This window comes from Oncorhynchus clarkii, chromosome 6 (genome assembly GCF_045791955.1).
Source record: "Oncorhynchus clarkii lewisi isolate Uvic-CL-2024 chromosome 6, UVic_Ocla_1.0, whole genome shotgun sequence".
In the NCBI taxonomy this organism is placed as follows: domain Eukaryota; kingdom Metazoa; phylum Chordata; class Actinopteri; order Salmoniformes; family Salmonidae; genus Oncorhynchus; species Oncorhynchus clarkii.
In genome coordinates this window covers 22,756,457-22,772,454 of record NC_092152.1, presented here as the reverse complement: position 1 = coordinate 22,772,454, position 15,998 = coordinate 22,756,457, and the positions used below count along the sequence as shown (strand labels likewise).

General features: G+C 42.4%; 1 protein-coding gene across 1 annotated transcript; it reads left to right on the top strand.

The window, feature by feature from the left end:
* Positions 1-745: 745 nt before the first annotated feature.
* Positions 746-14,433, top strand: LOC139411974 (early estrogen-induced gene 1 protein-like). The gene is made up of 12 exons (XM_071158742.1): positions 746-956; positions 1,119-1,284; positions 9,562-9,682; positions 9,942-9,971; positions 11,992-12,108; positions 12,580-12,626; positions 12,786-12,931; positions 13,067-13,174; positions 13,271-13,454; positions 13,610-13,731; positions 13,859-13,928; positions 14,018-14,433. Exons 2-12 carry the CDS (start codon positions 1,139-1,141, stop codon positions 14,070-14,072), a joined length of 1,146 nt encoding a protein of 381 aa, XP_071014843.1. The 5' UTR covers positions 746-956; positions 1,119-1,138; the 3' UTR covers positions 14,073-14,433.
* The last annotated feature ends 1,565 nt before the right edge of the window (positions 14,434-15,998 follow it).

Sequence of the window (15,998 nt, the reverse complement as noted above, 5' to 3'; positions counted from 1 at the left end):
TCACCCAGTAAAGTACTGCATGAGTGAAAGTCTAAAAGTATTTGGTTTTAAATACTTAAGTATCAAAAGTAAATCCTCAAATGTTCTCAAGTATCAAAAGTAAAGGTAATTTCCTTATATTAAGTAAACCAGACAGAACCATTTAAATTGTATTTATGGTTAGCCAGGGGCATGCTCCTAAACTCAGACAATTTACAAACAATGCATTTGTGTTTAGTGAGTCCCCCAGATAAGAGGCAGTAGATGATCAGGGATGTTCTCTTGATAAGTGTGGGAATTTGACAATTTTCCTGTCCTGCTAAGCATTCAAAATGTAAAAATAACTTTTGGGTGTCAGGGAAAATGTACGGAGTAAAAAGTACATGATTTTCTTTAGGAATGTAGTGAAGTAAAAGTTGTCAAAAATATAAATAGCAAAGTAAAGTACAGATACCCCAAAAAACTACTTAAGTAGTACTTTCAAGTACTTTACACCACTGATTAGACATAGGCTACTGAGTGGATGGTTACAGTTGTCGTCCTGAGACGTACCTCTCCACCTCTTATGCATAGCCACAAGGGGTCGTATTCACCTCGTCGGTGGGAGCACCAGCCTACACGATCAGTGACACGAAAGCATCCAGGGGCGGAGCTAATTGAGCAATTTTGGTATTGGTTCGTAGTATACTAGAACCATACCCAATTTACTGTGTGGGTTACCGGTGGCATGTCAGTTGCATTTTTTCCTAGCTTTAGCTTGCGATATGTGGAAAAGAGATCAAATGTCATGATAGAAGAATTAGAGGCTGTTTGAACAGAAAAGTGCCTGACAAATGTATTGCTTGTTCTACAATGTATTGTACTCCAAGATTTCAAGACTGGTCAGTAGTTAGTCAAGAGCATTTGAGTCAGCATCGTATCAAGCACACAGAATAAAAAGTTGTGAGGTGCCAATACACACTGTGGTCGGTCTCAAGGTATGTAACCAATGTTTTGTAGTAATAAGTCATTTCAGATTGTTTCAATGTGTTATAGTCACCACATCTGTTTAAAATTTAATAGGTTGAATAAATAGTGTAGGCTGTTTTAATCTCTAAACGTTGCCATCATCAGCTAAATCTTTTTGTCATTATTTACAGGTCCATTACAATACCCTTCAATGGCTTTTTTTGCGAAAAAGAAAAAATTCAAGTTTCAGACACATTTGACATTGGAGGAGCTGACTGCAGTGCCTTTCGTGAACGGGGTATTGTTCTGCAAGCTGAGATTGTTGGACAGTGGAGACTTTGTTGCAACTTCATCAAGGTAGAATGTTGCTTTGTGTTCGCTGTGTGCATGCCGCATGGGCAATATAGCAAACTATTACCAAACTGCTGTCATAATGTTAACTTTAAATGCCTCATACCACTCGTACCCCAGCATAACTTTGTTTTTACTGCATTGTTAGTAAACAATGTCTGTGTACAAATAATTTCAAAGTATGTCTAACATTGTTGGATTTATGTCCGACATTGGTAGGGTTGCAAAATTCCAGGAACTTAAAATATATTCCCTGTTTTACCCGAAATCCTGGTTGGAGGATAAGCAGAATGTCCGGAAACCTCCAACCAGGATTTCTGGAAAACCAGGACATTTTATTGAAAGTTCCTGGAATTGTGCAACCCTAGCATTACATCCTATTAAGGATTACAAAGGGAAATCCAGACGCGAGCTGCCCATTGACGAAAGTTTACCAGACGAGCTAAATTCCTTTTATGCTCGCTTCGAGGCAAGCAACACTGAAACATGCATTAGAGCACCAGCTGTTATGGATGACTGATAACGCTCTCTCTGTACCGATGTGAACAAAACCTTTAAACAGGTCAACATTCACAAAGCTGCTGGGCCAGATGGATTTCCAGGACGTATACTCAAAGCATGTGTGGACCAACTGTCAAGTGTCGTCCCTGACTGAGTCTGTAATACCTACATGTTTCAAGCAGACCGCCATAGTCCCTGTGCCCAAGGAAGCGAAGGTAACCTGCCTAAATAATTACCGCCCCGTGGCACTTACGTTGGTAGCCATGAAGTGCTTTGAAAGGCTGGTCATGGCTCACATCAACAGCATCCACCCGGACACCCTAGCCCCACTCCAATTCGCATACCTCCCCAACAGATCCACAGATAATGCAATCTCTATTGCAAAAGGAACACCTATGTGAGAATGCTGTTCATTGACTACAGCTCAGCGTTCCCTCAAAGCTCATCACTAAGCTAAGGACGCTGGGACTAAACACCTCCCTCTGCAACTGGATCCTGGACTTCCTGATGGGCCGCCCCCAGGTGGTAAGAGTAGGCAACAACACGTCTGCCATGCTGATCCTTAACACTGAGGCCCCTCAGGGGTGTGTTCCTAGTCCCCACCTGTATTCCCTGTTCACCCACGACTCTGTGGCCAACACCATCATTAAGTTTGCTGACGACACAAGTGGTAGGCCTGATCACCGACAACGATGATGCGGCCTATAGGGAGGAGGTCAGAACTGGCAGTGTCGTGCCAGGACAGCAACCTCTCCCTTAATCTGAGCAAGACAAAGGAGCTGATTGTGAACTACAGGAAAAGGTGGGCTGAACAGGCCCCCAATAACATCAACGGGGCTGTAGTGGAGCGGGTCGAGAGTTTCAAGTTCCTTGGTGTCCACATCCCCAACGAACTATCATGGACCTGACATACCAAGACAGTCGTTGAGAGGGCACAACAAAACCTTTTCCCCCTCAGGAGACCGAAAAGATTTGACGTGGGTCCCCAGACTCTCAAAAGGTTCTACAGCTGCACCATCGAGAGCATCCTGACCGGTTGCATCCCCGCCTGGTATGGAAACTGCCCGGCATCTGACCGTAAGGCGCTACAGAGGGTAGTGGGAACGGCCCAGTACATCACTGGGGCCAAGCTTCCTGCCATTGAGGACCTATACAATAGGCGGTGCCAGAGCGAAGCCCATAAAATTGGCGGAGACTCCAATCACCCAAGTTAAAGACTTTTCTCTGTTACCGCACTGCAAGCGGTACCGAAGCGCCAAGTCTAGGACCAAAAGGCTCCTCAACAGCTTCTTTTCCCAAGCCATAAGACTGCTGAACAAAGCCTCATGTCCATCAGATGCATCAAACTCTTTGCGTTCCGGCGGTAGTCATTCATTGTCAATGCAGCAGTCCGCAACGCTACGTTGGGGATGCCGTACTGGGCTGCAGTACGTTCTGTGTACCACATGCGTTCAATGTTTTCAACTTATGCGTTGCTTTACCATGCAGTGCTACAAACAGAAGTACACACAGACTCTAGCTAGCTTTTAGCTAGTTGAAAAGCGAAGCACGTGTGTCAAGTACGGAAAATGCGGCCTAGACATCCGGCAAAACACATATGCATTGAGCATGACCGCTACTATGGAAGAATTGACATATTGCCATTAATGTATAGTAAACAAATGGCAGTGCTGCTGTATAGCTGAAAAACAAATCAAATGCTTGAATATGCCAAGCCATTGATACAGCCGTAATTAAAAACCCTTTAACGCCCAATGTTACATACACGTAAGTGTCTTTAAACACCTGGTAACGTGCCTGTACGAGATCAAATGATAAAATAACACCACTCTTCTAGATGAGATCCTAATAAACATTTTGTAATTAATAAACCGGAAATCATCACTCTAAATGGCACGCCTCTGTAGCTTTCAACACGGCAGTTTTGCTCCTCTGAAACGGTCTCGTACATTGTCAAAAAGAGAGTTTATAAAATTCAATGCATGCAAAATGCTCAATAGATTTCCAGAGACACCAGAGTAAATTTCTTAAGCAAAATATGTATTTTTGCCAATGTATAGCCACTCAATTCTTGTTGCGGTCGTTCAATGATGCAAACCACACTTTATGTAGCCCAATATGTACTCTTAAGGAGCCTACGTTACTCCTTAAAAACCTCTTGGGGCTAGGGGGCAGAATTTTCACAATTTGGATAAATAGCGTGCCCAATTTCAACTTCCTGCTACTCATGCCAAGAATATAAGATATGCATATTATTCATAGATTTGGATAGAAAACACTCTGAAGTTTCTAAAACTGTTTGAATCATGTCTGTGAGTATAACATAATTTATGTAACAGGCAAAACCCTGAGAACTAACTGTTCAGAATATTTTTTTTGCCTCTCTCTGTTCCCCGACTTGTTATTGTTATATTTCTTAGGAACCTGTTTTCAGTTCCTACCGCTTCCGCTGGATGTCACCAGTCTTTGGAATTTGGTTGAGGTTATTCCTTTGTGCAATGAAGAAGTAGGCCAACTAGGAACTGGGTACACTTTTGTGAGTTGCGCAAGACGTGAAAAGTGGCGCTGGTTTGTTTTCATTCCTGTATTGAACACAGATTGCCCCGTCTACAATTTGATCGAATATTAACGTTTAAAAATACCTAAAGTTGTATTATAAAAGTAGTTTGAAATATTTTGGCAAAGTTTATAGGCAACTTTTGAAATATTTTGTAGTGACGTTGCGTTTTTTGTAAGTTGTTTTTTTCTGGATCAAACACGCTTTATAAATGGACATTTTGGATATATATGGACGGAATTAATCTAACAAAAGGACCAATTGTGATGTTTATGGGACATATTGGAGTGCCAACAAAAGAAGCTCGTCAAAGGTAATGCATGTTTTATATTTTATTTCAGCGTTTTGTGTAGCGCCTGCAGGGTTGAAATATGCTAACTCCTTTGTTTACTGCTGGTGCAGATGGTGCAGGCTATCAGATAATAGCTTCTTATGCTTTCGCCGAAAAGCATTTTTAAAATCTGACATGTTGGCTGGATTCACAACGAGTGTAGCTTTAATTGAGTATCTTACATGTGTGATTTAATGAAAGTTTGAATTTTATAGTATTTGATTTGAATCTGGCGCTCTGCATTTTCCCTGGCAATTGGCCAGTTGAGACATTTGCATCCCGCCTATCCCTAACTAGTTTTAAGGTCCAAGTACCTTGTATGTTATTTTCAGAGGTAGTCTGGCTCTCGCAGCCAAGACAGCCAAATAATCCCATCTAAACGTGAATCGATTCTCAATTGCGATACGGTTATAGAAACATAAAGCACTTTAATATCATATCAAAATAATTTAATAAATGCAAAATATACACTTATTGTACACTTAACCGACTTGATCACAGTTGCAGCTGACAGTGTTTTTCGTTTCTGGTGGCCTTCTTCCATTACACACAGGTTTCGGAGCATGCTAGATAGCTTATTAGCATAGGTGGTCCCTCTGTCTTCCGTAAACCTGCGCTGTAACATGGAGATATGGCCGGGTGGGAACAATAACCCTATAAAAGTTGTATCAATTTTAACCTAGTTCATATTAGCAAAAAAAAAAAAAAGTCCTTGGGCTTACAAAACCGTACTGCAAGCTTCACGTGTTAATGTTCAAACAAAACTCCCTTGTACAGAAGACGCCTTTGTCAAATTACTTAGTGCATTCGGAAAGTATTCAGACCTCGACATTTTCCACATTTTGTTACGTTAGTCTTATTCTGAAATGGATTAGATTCATTTTTTCTCTCTCTAATCTAGACATTTCAAATTTACATAAGTATTCAGACCCTTTACTCAGCACTTTGTTGAAGCACCTTTGGCAGCAATTGCAACTTTGAGTCTTCCTGGGTATGACGCTTTAAGCTTGGCACACCTGTATTTGGGCAGTTTCTCCCATTCTTCTCTGCAGATCCTCTCAAGCTCTGTCAGATGGGGAGCATCACTGTACAGCTATTTTCAGGTCTCTCCAGAGATGATAGAGTTCAAGTCCGGGCTCTGGCTGGGCCACTCAAGGACATTCAGAAAGAGTTCAGTCTTGGTTTCATCAGACCAGAGAATCTTGTTTCTCATGGTCTGTGTCCTTTAAGTACCTTTTGGCAAACTCCAGACAGGCTGTCATGTGCCTTTTACTGAGGAACTGCTTCCATCTGGCCACTCTAACAAAAAGGCCTGATTTTGTGGAGTGCTGCAGAGATGATTCTCCCATATCCACTTAGGAACACTGGAGCTCTGTCAGTGACCATCAGGTTCTTGGTCACATCCTTGAACACGGCCCTTCTCCCCCGATTGTACAGTTTGGCCGGGCGGCCAGCTCTAGGAAGATTGGTGGTTGCAACCTTCCATTTAAGAATGATGGAGGCCACTGTGTTCTTAGGGACCTTCAAAGCTGTTGAAATGTTTTGGGTCCCTTCCCCAGATCTGTGCCTCAACACAATTCTGTCTGAGCTCTCGGACAATTCCTTCGACCTCATGGCTTGGTTTTTGCTCTGACGTGCACTGTCAACTGTGGGAGATTTATATAGACAGGTGTGTGCCTCTACAAATCATGTCCAATCAATTGAATTTACCACCGGTGGACTCCACCAAAGTTGTAGCAACATCACAAGGATGATCAATGGAAACAGGATGCACCTGAGCTCCATTTTTGAGTCTCATAGCAAAGGGTCTGAATACTTAGGTAAATAAGGTATTTCAGTTTTTTAAATTTTATACTTTTGCAAAAATGTCTAAATTTGATACATTTTAGAATAAGGCTGTAATGTAACATAATGTGTAAATGTGTAATGAACTGAGTCATGATTAAGGGCTAACATCTTTATGATGTTACATTTAGTCTGGATTTCTTTATTAAAGATATAGTTGAGTGTCAACTGTCTATGGGTCCCAATTTACACACGAAAAAAAGTGAGCAAACTGCCCTTGACTGTAAGATATCTGACAGACACCAATGAGAGTGGGAAGTTTTGAATAGTGTAAGTATCGGGGCTCATGGAAATTTTGCAGTGCACAAATAAGGACACACTGAAGATTAACAACTTGTGCAATATATATGATACTGCTTTTATAACTTGGGTTTCAGAAATAATGAGTTAGATTTCATGATTAATGTTTACATTTTAGTGTAAGCAGTTCACAATGCAGAAATAGATATTGTTGAAACTGGATGGTTTGCACCCCTTTCTACCCGATGTTACATATATGAAACATTGCATAACTATTGCAAGGAGTGTTGATTTGTTTTCTTCAGAAATGCTATTAGGGGTTTCCTTGGGCTGTCCTAACCACTGTTTAATGTTCACGCAAGTAAAACTGGGTCCGGGTTTCTAAGGGTTCAACTTCCTCCTCAGGTTTAGAACCTAGGTCATTGTATACTTTAGTAATATAAATGGGAACACAAAAGGATTCCGGTATTTGATCTGGGAGTGTTTGTTTTAGAGTAGGCTGGGGAGGAAAGGGATGCTCCTCTGGGGCTTTCAGTGTTTGGTAGAGGAGTGTGTGACTTCACACACTGACCTAAAGATGAAAGGTAGCCGCACATAAACAAGATTTAGGGGGACATGTGTTATGTCTCTTGGATCTGAGGTCATCAGCGTATTTCTCCTATATGTCCAGAGAACATCCCCCCACTTTATTTTAATTTATAGGATTCATATAATATTCAATAAATATAGTACTTAACATCTGATTTGGACTAAACTTCTAACAATGAATAAGACATGAGGAACCCAAAGAAATTGCCATCCACAGACCCCCCCCCCCCCCCCCCCCCCCCCACACACACACACACACACACCCCACGCCAATCCAAACCCAATGTGTATACAGTATCAATTCTCTGTCTGACAAGTAATATGGAGCTGCAGCTCGGCGTATTTGTTTCTTCATCCTATCGAATATATTCTCAGTGAATTTCATTTTTTATGTTCAGAGAAATTAGTAATTGAAGTTGTTAGGTTTATGGCCCGTCGTACATCCTGATATTACCAAGTTCTGACCACTAGATGTGGCTGTTCCTGCTATTAGTTTTTATTTTATTGTATTTTTTAACATTCCCCAACCATTCCTCTGGACTTTCCGATAGGCGCTCTGTAGAGAACCATATGATGCACCTCATTGAACTTCTGAACTGTGTAGGGCCTTTGAAAGAGCACAAAAACAAACTAAATCATCATGATAACCCTTTCTATGATTACTGTTCACCGGATGTTTTTCTCCTATGCCTGTCATCATTGATAAACACATAGAGTTAAAAAGAATGTTGCCCTCCACTCCACTTCCCCTGCAATGATACAAGACCCGGGTATGCTATGCACCCCTTTTAAGTCTCTTTTTGAGGATTATATAACAGATTGGATGGAGACAATTTATCTGCTTGAGTTATCTGGCAATTCTGTCTCTGGTTTATCTCTGTAACCCGAGTGCAGGTCTACTCAGAAACACAGAGACTGATTTGGTGGTCCCATGTCTTTGATAGAGATGGTGTGTTATCATAGGGCCTGGGGAGTACAGAACTCCCTTTGTTCTGTTGTTGCCTGAAACATACTGAACAAAAATATAAACGCAACATGCAACAATTTAAAAGATTTTACTGAGTTACAGTTCGTATAAGGAAATCAGTCAATTGAAATAAATGAATTAGTCCCTAATCTATGGATTTCACATGACTGGGCAGGGGTGCAGCCATGGGTAGTCAGGCCCAGTCAATCAGAATTACGCATGTTGAGGTCCTTGGCTGGTGTGGTTACACGTGGTCTGTGATTGTGAGGCCTGTTGGATGCACTGCCGAATTCTCTAAAATGATGGTAGAGAAATGAGCAATTGCACGCTCCCTCAAGTTGAGACATCTAGTGTTGTGTTCTGTGACAAAACTTCACATTTTAGTGGCCTTTTATTGTCCCCCAGCACAAACTTCACTTGTTTAATGATCATGCTGTTTAAACAGGCTTGGGTCTATTTTTTGCCACTTCCTGTCTGACTGACGTGTCCAAAGTAAACTGCCTGTTACTCAGGCTCATAAGCCAGGAGCACTCCCACAAGGCAATAGGTACACACTACAGTAAACAGGCTGATCTGTCCACCTCCCTACTCTGTGCGCTTTTAGTTTGGGTGTATCCATGGCTGTTTGTTTACATTGGAGATGATGAGTACGCATATCCAGCCCTGTAAATTTACATTAGCTCCTCATGCTCTGTAAGTTATTCATTATTTCTAGAGTCCACATTAAGCCCTGGATTCACTTGAGTTACTCCTGTGCATTCTGAGTGGCTGGGTCCAGGCACGGGGCATGACTAATACTGACAATGGTTACATTCAGTTCAGTTGGGAAGGGGAGAGTATGAAGTGAGTTAAAATGGGAAGTAGACAGATTATCACCAGGACTGTTTTTACATCAACCGTCCTTCTCTGTATACTCTCAGCCATTTCCCTGAATGTATGGACGGACAGGGTGACGTCAGGCACTGGCCTATTTACAATGTGAACTCTGTTTTTACAGAAGCCCACAGGCTATTGTTCACCGTTTCCTTAACAACAAGTTTGCTTTCACTAAAACTGGAGCAAAACGTTGAAGAGCGAGGGCCAAAGCACAAGTGATGTCTTATGTGCCGTCGAATTAGTAACTTCTCATTGTGAGACCACTCAAACAGTAATGACTGTCATTAACTCCCTTGACACTAATAACAGTTTATTGAGGTTTATGTAGCTGTACTGTAGTGCCATGCCCGCTCTGATTCCTGTCCTCTTGTCCTACAGAGAGGAGGTTCAGGAGAACTGTGTTTGCTGGAAGAAGAGGTTTACCTTTGTGTGTAAAATGAGCACCAACCCCACGACTGGAGTGCTGGATCCCGCCATCTGTCGGGTCTCTGTGCGGAAGGTCTGTCTGACTTTTGGGGGACCTGTCTAAGCAACACACAGCTCTCTGCTGTTATCTCTTTGTCTGTGAATATCAGGGACTACCGTTTCCTGCGTGTACCACTGGGTTATTTATCTTTCCATTCATTATTCACACCCCTGATAGTGTAAACTCTGTAGCCTCTGTAATCTGATCATAGATCAGTGTTAAACACACACTACACTGTGTGCCAGACTGTCAATGCTCAGTAGTCATCTCCCTTTTCCTGTTTTCACTACAGGAACTCAAAGGAGGAAAAACATATTCAAAGGTAAGAGCCCACTCCTCCTGAGCATCCCACCCTATTACCACGAACACATTACAATTTACTGTAGCCTGATGTCAACACACATCAACACTGCTGTTAAGACATTTTAAACATTCACATTAGTCACTCCACTTCTACAAACACAAGCTACAACTTTGGCACTATGTATAAATTGAGTAAACTATACTGAACAAAAATATAAACGCAACATGCAATAATTTCTAAGATTTTACAGAGTTACCGTTCATATAAGGAAATCAGTCATTTTAAATCAATTCATTCGGCCCTAATCTATGGATTTCACACGACTGGGAATACAGATATCTGTTGGTCACAGATATATATATATATTTTAAATGTAGGGGAGTGGATCAGAAACCCAGTCAGTGTCTGTTGTGACCACCATTTGGCTCATGCAGAGCGACATCTCCTTCGCATAGCTGTTGATTGATCTGGCTGTTGATTGTGTCCTGCGGAATTTTGTGCCACTCCTCTTCAGTGGCTGTGCCAAGTTGCTGGATATTGGCGGGAACTGGAACACACTGTCGTACACGTCAATCCAGACCATCTCAAACATGCTCAATGGGTGACATGTCTGGTGAGTATGCAGACCATGGAAGAACTGGGACATATTCAGCTTCCAGGAATTGTGTACAGATCCTTGCGACATGGGGGATGTGCATTACTATGCTGAAACAGGAGGTGATGGTGGCGAATGAATGCCACGACAATGGGCCTCAGGGTCTCGTCACGGTATCTCTGTGCATTCAAATTGCCATCGATAAATGCAATTGTGTTTATTGTCTGTAGCTTATGCCTGCCCATACTATAACCCCACCATCACCGTGGGGCTCTCTGTTCACAACGTTGACATCAGCAAACTACTTCTCCACATGATGCGGTACAGTTAAAATCAGTATTCATCCGTGAAGAGCACACTTCTCCAGCATACCAGTGGCCATCGAAGGTGAACATTTGCCCACTGAAGTTGGTTACAATGCCGACGTGCAGTCAGGTCAATACCCTGGTGAGGAGGATGAGGACACAGATGAGCTTCCCAGAGACAATTTCTGAAGGTTTGTGCAGAAATACTTTGGTTGTGCAATCCCACAGTTTCATCAGCTGTCCAGGTGAATGGTCTCAGATGAGCCCGCAGGTGAAGATGCCGGAGGTCCTGGGCTGGCATGGTTACACAAGGTCCGCGGGTCTGAAGCCGGTTGTACGTATTGCCAAATTCTCTAAAATGACAGAGGTTTCTTATGGTGGAGAAATGAACATTCAATTATCTGGCAACAGCTCTGGTGGACATTCCTGCAGTCAGCATGCCAATTGCACTCTTCCTCAAAACTTGAGACATCTGTGGCATTGTGTTGTGACAAAACTGTCAATTTTACTGGCCTTTTATTGTCCCCAGCACAAGGTGCACCTACAGTATGTCATGATCATGCTGTTTAATCAGCTTCTTGATATGCCACACCTTTCAGGTGGATGGATTATCTTGGGCGAGGAGAAATGCTCACTAACAGGGATGTTAACAAATTTGTGCACAAAATTTAGGATAAATAAACTCTTTGTGCTTATGGAACATTTCTGAGATCATTTATTACATTTAAACATGGGACCAACACTTTGCATGTTGCATTTATATTTTTGTTAATTGGAAATTAACTTCAAATAAAGCTGGGGAAAGTTTATAGATGATGCACTCTCTCAGCTAGCCAGGGACCCTTCCTGTGTTTTCTCACGCTATGCTTATGGATTTCCTTAAGCTAAATAAAACCCCTTTCCTCTTTGGAAATGGGCTTCCTTAAATACACACATCTGTAAACAATAGCTTTGACGAAATTGAACCTGGAGAAAAGGAAATTAGGCTCCTCTTGGATAACCTGAGATTCAAAGAAAATATATCTCTATATCCAGTCCCTTAGGGCTAGAAAACCTAAATGTTAAATGTCATGGCTACCTCACAGTATACGCAGGATTAAAACTACTGTAGTGAAAGTAACTGTTCTTTCTCCCTCAGCTGGGTTTTACTGACCTCAACATGGCAGAGTTCGCTGGCTCGGGCTCTGCAGTCCGATGTTGTCTGCTGGAGGGATACGACACCAAGAATACTAGGCAGGACAACTCCATACTGAAGGCAAGGGACTGTGCTAGGGTGGGCAGGAGTCAAGACTATTGACCTTGGGACTTTGTCAGGGTTGGGTTTTGTTTGGTTGTGCAGAACAACTGACATATTTTATACTTAGTGACTTTGTATTGTGGTAAAGGACCCCTCGTTCCACTGATAACCCAGGGCTGTTGATGCGCAGCACCTCAACTGAACTTTGATATAGATGATCTGTGGCATTCTGGGGCGACAGGATAGCATAGTGGTTAGAGTGTTGGACTAGTAACCGGAAGGTTGCAAGTTCAAATCCCCGAGCCGACAAGGTACAAATATGTCGTTCTGCCCCTGACCAGGCAGTTGAAAATAAGATTTTGTTCTTAACTGACTTGCCTAGTTAAAGGTAAAATAAAAAATATACTGTAGCTAGTGCAAACATTACTTGCTACTTTTTATATGTTCTTATTGTCATAAAAGTAGATTTTGTCTGGATTTTGTCTGAAGGTGACTATTGGGATGGCCCTCCTATCTGGTGATCCATGCTTTAAAACGTGAGTGACCTGACATGTTCAAATCTCTGATCTATCTTTCATCTTCATGCATTTAGAAAATGTGACTCTGGCACCCCCCAATGGGGAGTCAATTAGCCCATCAAGCAAACTTAACATTGCACAGTGTAATGTGGACTGACCAGTCATGTTTTTTTGCAGTGCCCCCAGCACAGCCAAGTCCATCTCCATCTCAGGCCAGGACTATGTCCTGCAGCTGGACTGTAAGGGGGAGGGCACTGGAACCCCTAACCGGCCCACTTCTCTGGGCCGGTCCATGAAGCCCAGGCCCTCGATCATCAGCTCAGGTACGACAGGGCACGTGGATCCGCTCAAACCTGGTAACAGTGGGTATGTTATGATAATCCATCAACACTAAACAGTTAACCTAGGTATGGGACACATGGTGAGGGTCTCTGAGGTGTGGCTCTGTTTGGTGTCAGGTCTTCCAGAGGAGTCAGACCAGACCCAGGCAGCTAGCCCAGGGGAAGTATTCCAGTCGGGGCACTCTCGCAACTCCAGCTATGCCAGCCAGCTGAGCAGGATCTCAGGTGTGTGGGTTCATGTTCCCCATCTTTCCTCTTCAGAGTTTTTTTGTTTGTTGATATTTGCACCTAAGTCTGTAATGTAAATGTCTTGTCCCCCAGGCTGCAGCACAGAGCACTCCTGCTCCTCTAGTATGTCTGACCTCACACACAGGAGGAACACCTCCACAGGAAGCGGCACATCTGGGGGCCTCAGTGTGACAGTAGACACTCCAACAGAGGGAGAGAGGCCAGGGAGACCCCCTCGACCCCCTCGGCCCGTCTTGCCATCCAACAGACCCCCCAGGCAAGACCTTCCACTCACCAGATGTGTTTAGCCAAATGTGTTTGTTTTGACAATCTATGAAAACAAACGAGTGGAACTGTCAGTGGAACACTATTGCTATTTGTATGACTGCTGTTTATCCACTGACTGGGCCTTTTCCCTCCACCCTGTGACAGGAGGAAGCAGGATTCAGTGGAGAGCCATCCCTCCTGGGTGAATGACACCCGCATCGATGCCGACGATATTGTTGAAAAGATCATCCAGAGCCAGAACTTTGCTGACATAAGTAACACTGAAGGTATGGAGCCCCAACCTCACCCTGCCCTTTCACTTGACCACTACATTTTTGGGGGGTTCTTTTTTTACATAACTTGTCTCTTTTGTACTGTTTCATTTGTCTCTTGGTGTGTTTATTTCCTCCTCAGACAGTAACCTGCGACTGTTTGTCAGTAGAGACGGCACCACATCCCTGAATGGTTTACTGCGCAGTAACAGGTGAGAAACCAGAAAGGACACACGCACACACAATAATAATACATCAAACGCACACACAGGTCTTACTCTGCCACTTTTCATTCTTTCAGGGTGTGTGCTGGTGTCTATGAGCAAGTGGTGATAGAGAGCCATTACGACTGGTGAAGATTCATTTTAATTGAGGCCTCTGCAATGAAGCTTGTGGACTAACTCTAAAAATATAATGCAGTCATCCTGGAGCACTGGCTGAGCTGGGAGCCATGAGGAGGACCGTACCGCACAGTTTACACAAATATGAATAACTATCGGACAAATGTAGTACTTTAAAGAAAATACCAATACATGTTTTTATACGCTACTTTGTAATGTATTTTTCCCTTACATGACCCAAGGCACCAGACCCTCTCTGTGATGACCGTGCTAGTCTCGTCACCACTGAAGGAGACCTGGTGATGGAGAAAGTCCTCAGCACTGTCTGACTGGTGTTTATCCAATTTAGACTGTAGTACTTTGGCTCCCTCTTGTGGAGAAAGGGCTTACTGAGGGATCAGTCTCTTTTCTTCAACCAACTATCTCAATGGCATACATTCCAGGATTCCTCTCCCCTCGACCTTCTCTTCCAATGGGGTTTGAGAAGGAAACGAGTGAAGATTATGTCCCCAAAAAACAGACATCTCCTATTCTGTCAATTTTTTTGTAAATACAGATCTCAAGGAACTGGATAGGTGTAGCAGTTTCGGGAAGTTTTATATGCTAAACCCATCTGATGGTTATTTGGTGCAAACACCAGAGGTAAGAAGCTAGGTGTTGTTCTCAGATTTGGGCATACATATTCAACATACTTTCACACTAGTAGATGTCTCCAAACATGATCTTATGAAGGATCATGATTTGTTTGTGTTTTCCAACCAGCTGGCTGGTTTGTTGTATTTTTAAAATGGATTTTAACACTAGAAAGATGGTGAAAAGGGTCCCTGTTGCATTATATATTTTATAGAACGTCTCTCTCTCTCATATATAAAAACTGTTCTCCTGCATATCTGAATGTTAACTGTTAACCTTTTCTATACTATGTGACTAAAATGACTGTTGTTATGGACTGAATGCTTGTAGGTCTGATACACTTGTTCGGCGTAAACTTTTTTCAATGTGCTGATAACTATCATCTATAAGTAGTCTGCCTATGAAGACTGCCTTAAATAATATCAGTCTGTGTACAGTGCCTTCAGAAAGTATTCATACCCCTAGCTTCCTCCTTTTCACTCTGTCAATCAGGTTAGTTTTGTAGAATAATTACAATGCTGTTGATCAATCCTCAGTTTTCTCCCATCACAGGCATTAATCTCTAACTGTTTTAAAGTCACCATTGGCCTCATGGTGAAATCCCTGAGCAGTTTAGTGCCTCTCTGGCTTCTGAGTAAGGAAGGACACCTGTGTCTTTGTAGTGACCTGGTGCATTGATACACCATCCAAAGTGTACTTAATAACTTCACTATATTCAATGTCTGCTTTTTAATTTTTTCCCATCTATGAATAGGTGCCCATCTTTGCGAGGCATGGGAAAACTCCCTGGTCTTTGTGGTTAAACCTATGTTTGAAATTCACTACTTGACCGTGGGCCCTTATAGATAATTGTATGTGTGGGTTACAGAGATGAGGTAGTCATTCAAAAATCTGGTTAAACACTATTATTGCACACACAGTGAGTCCATGCAACTTATGTGACTCAAGCAAATGATTACTCCTGAACTTATTTAGGCTTGCCATAACAAAGGGGTTGAATACTTATTGACTCAAGACATTTCAGCTTTTCATTTTTAATGAAGGGTGTGTAGGCCAGTGACAAAAAAACCTCAATTGAATAGATTTTTAAAGGCTGTAACAACAATGTGGAAAACGTAAGGGGGGTGGATACTTTCTGAAGGCATTATGTACAAAATATGTCATTGTTGTGGTGGAAAAATATGGATCTAATTTCACAACATTGTCACATGGGCTTATATTAACCACAGCAGGGTTTGGTCTCGGGTGATGTGACGTTCATTGCGACAGCATTTCAGATAGAAATGACATGTATTAAAAAGTGATGTT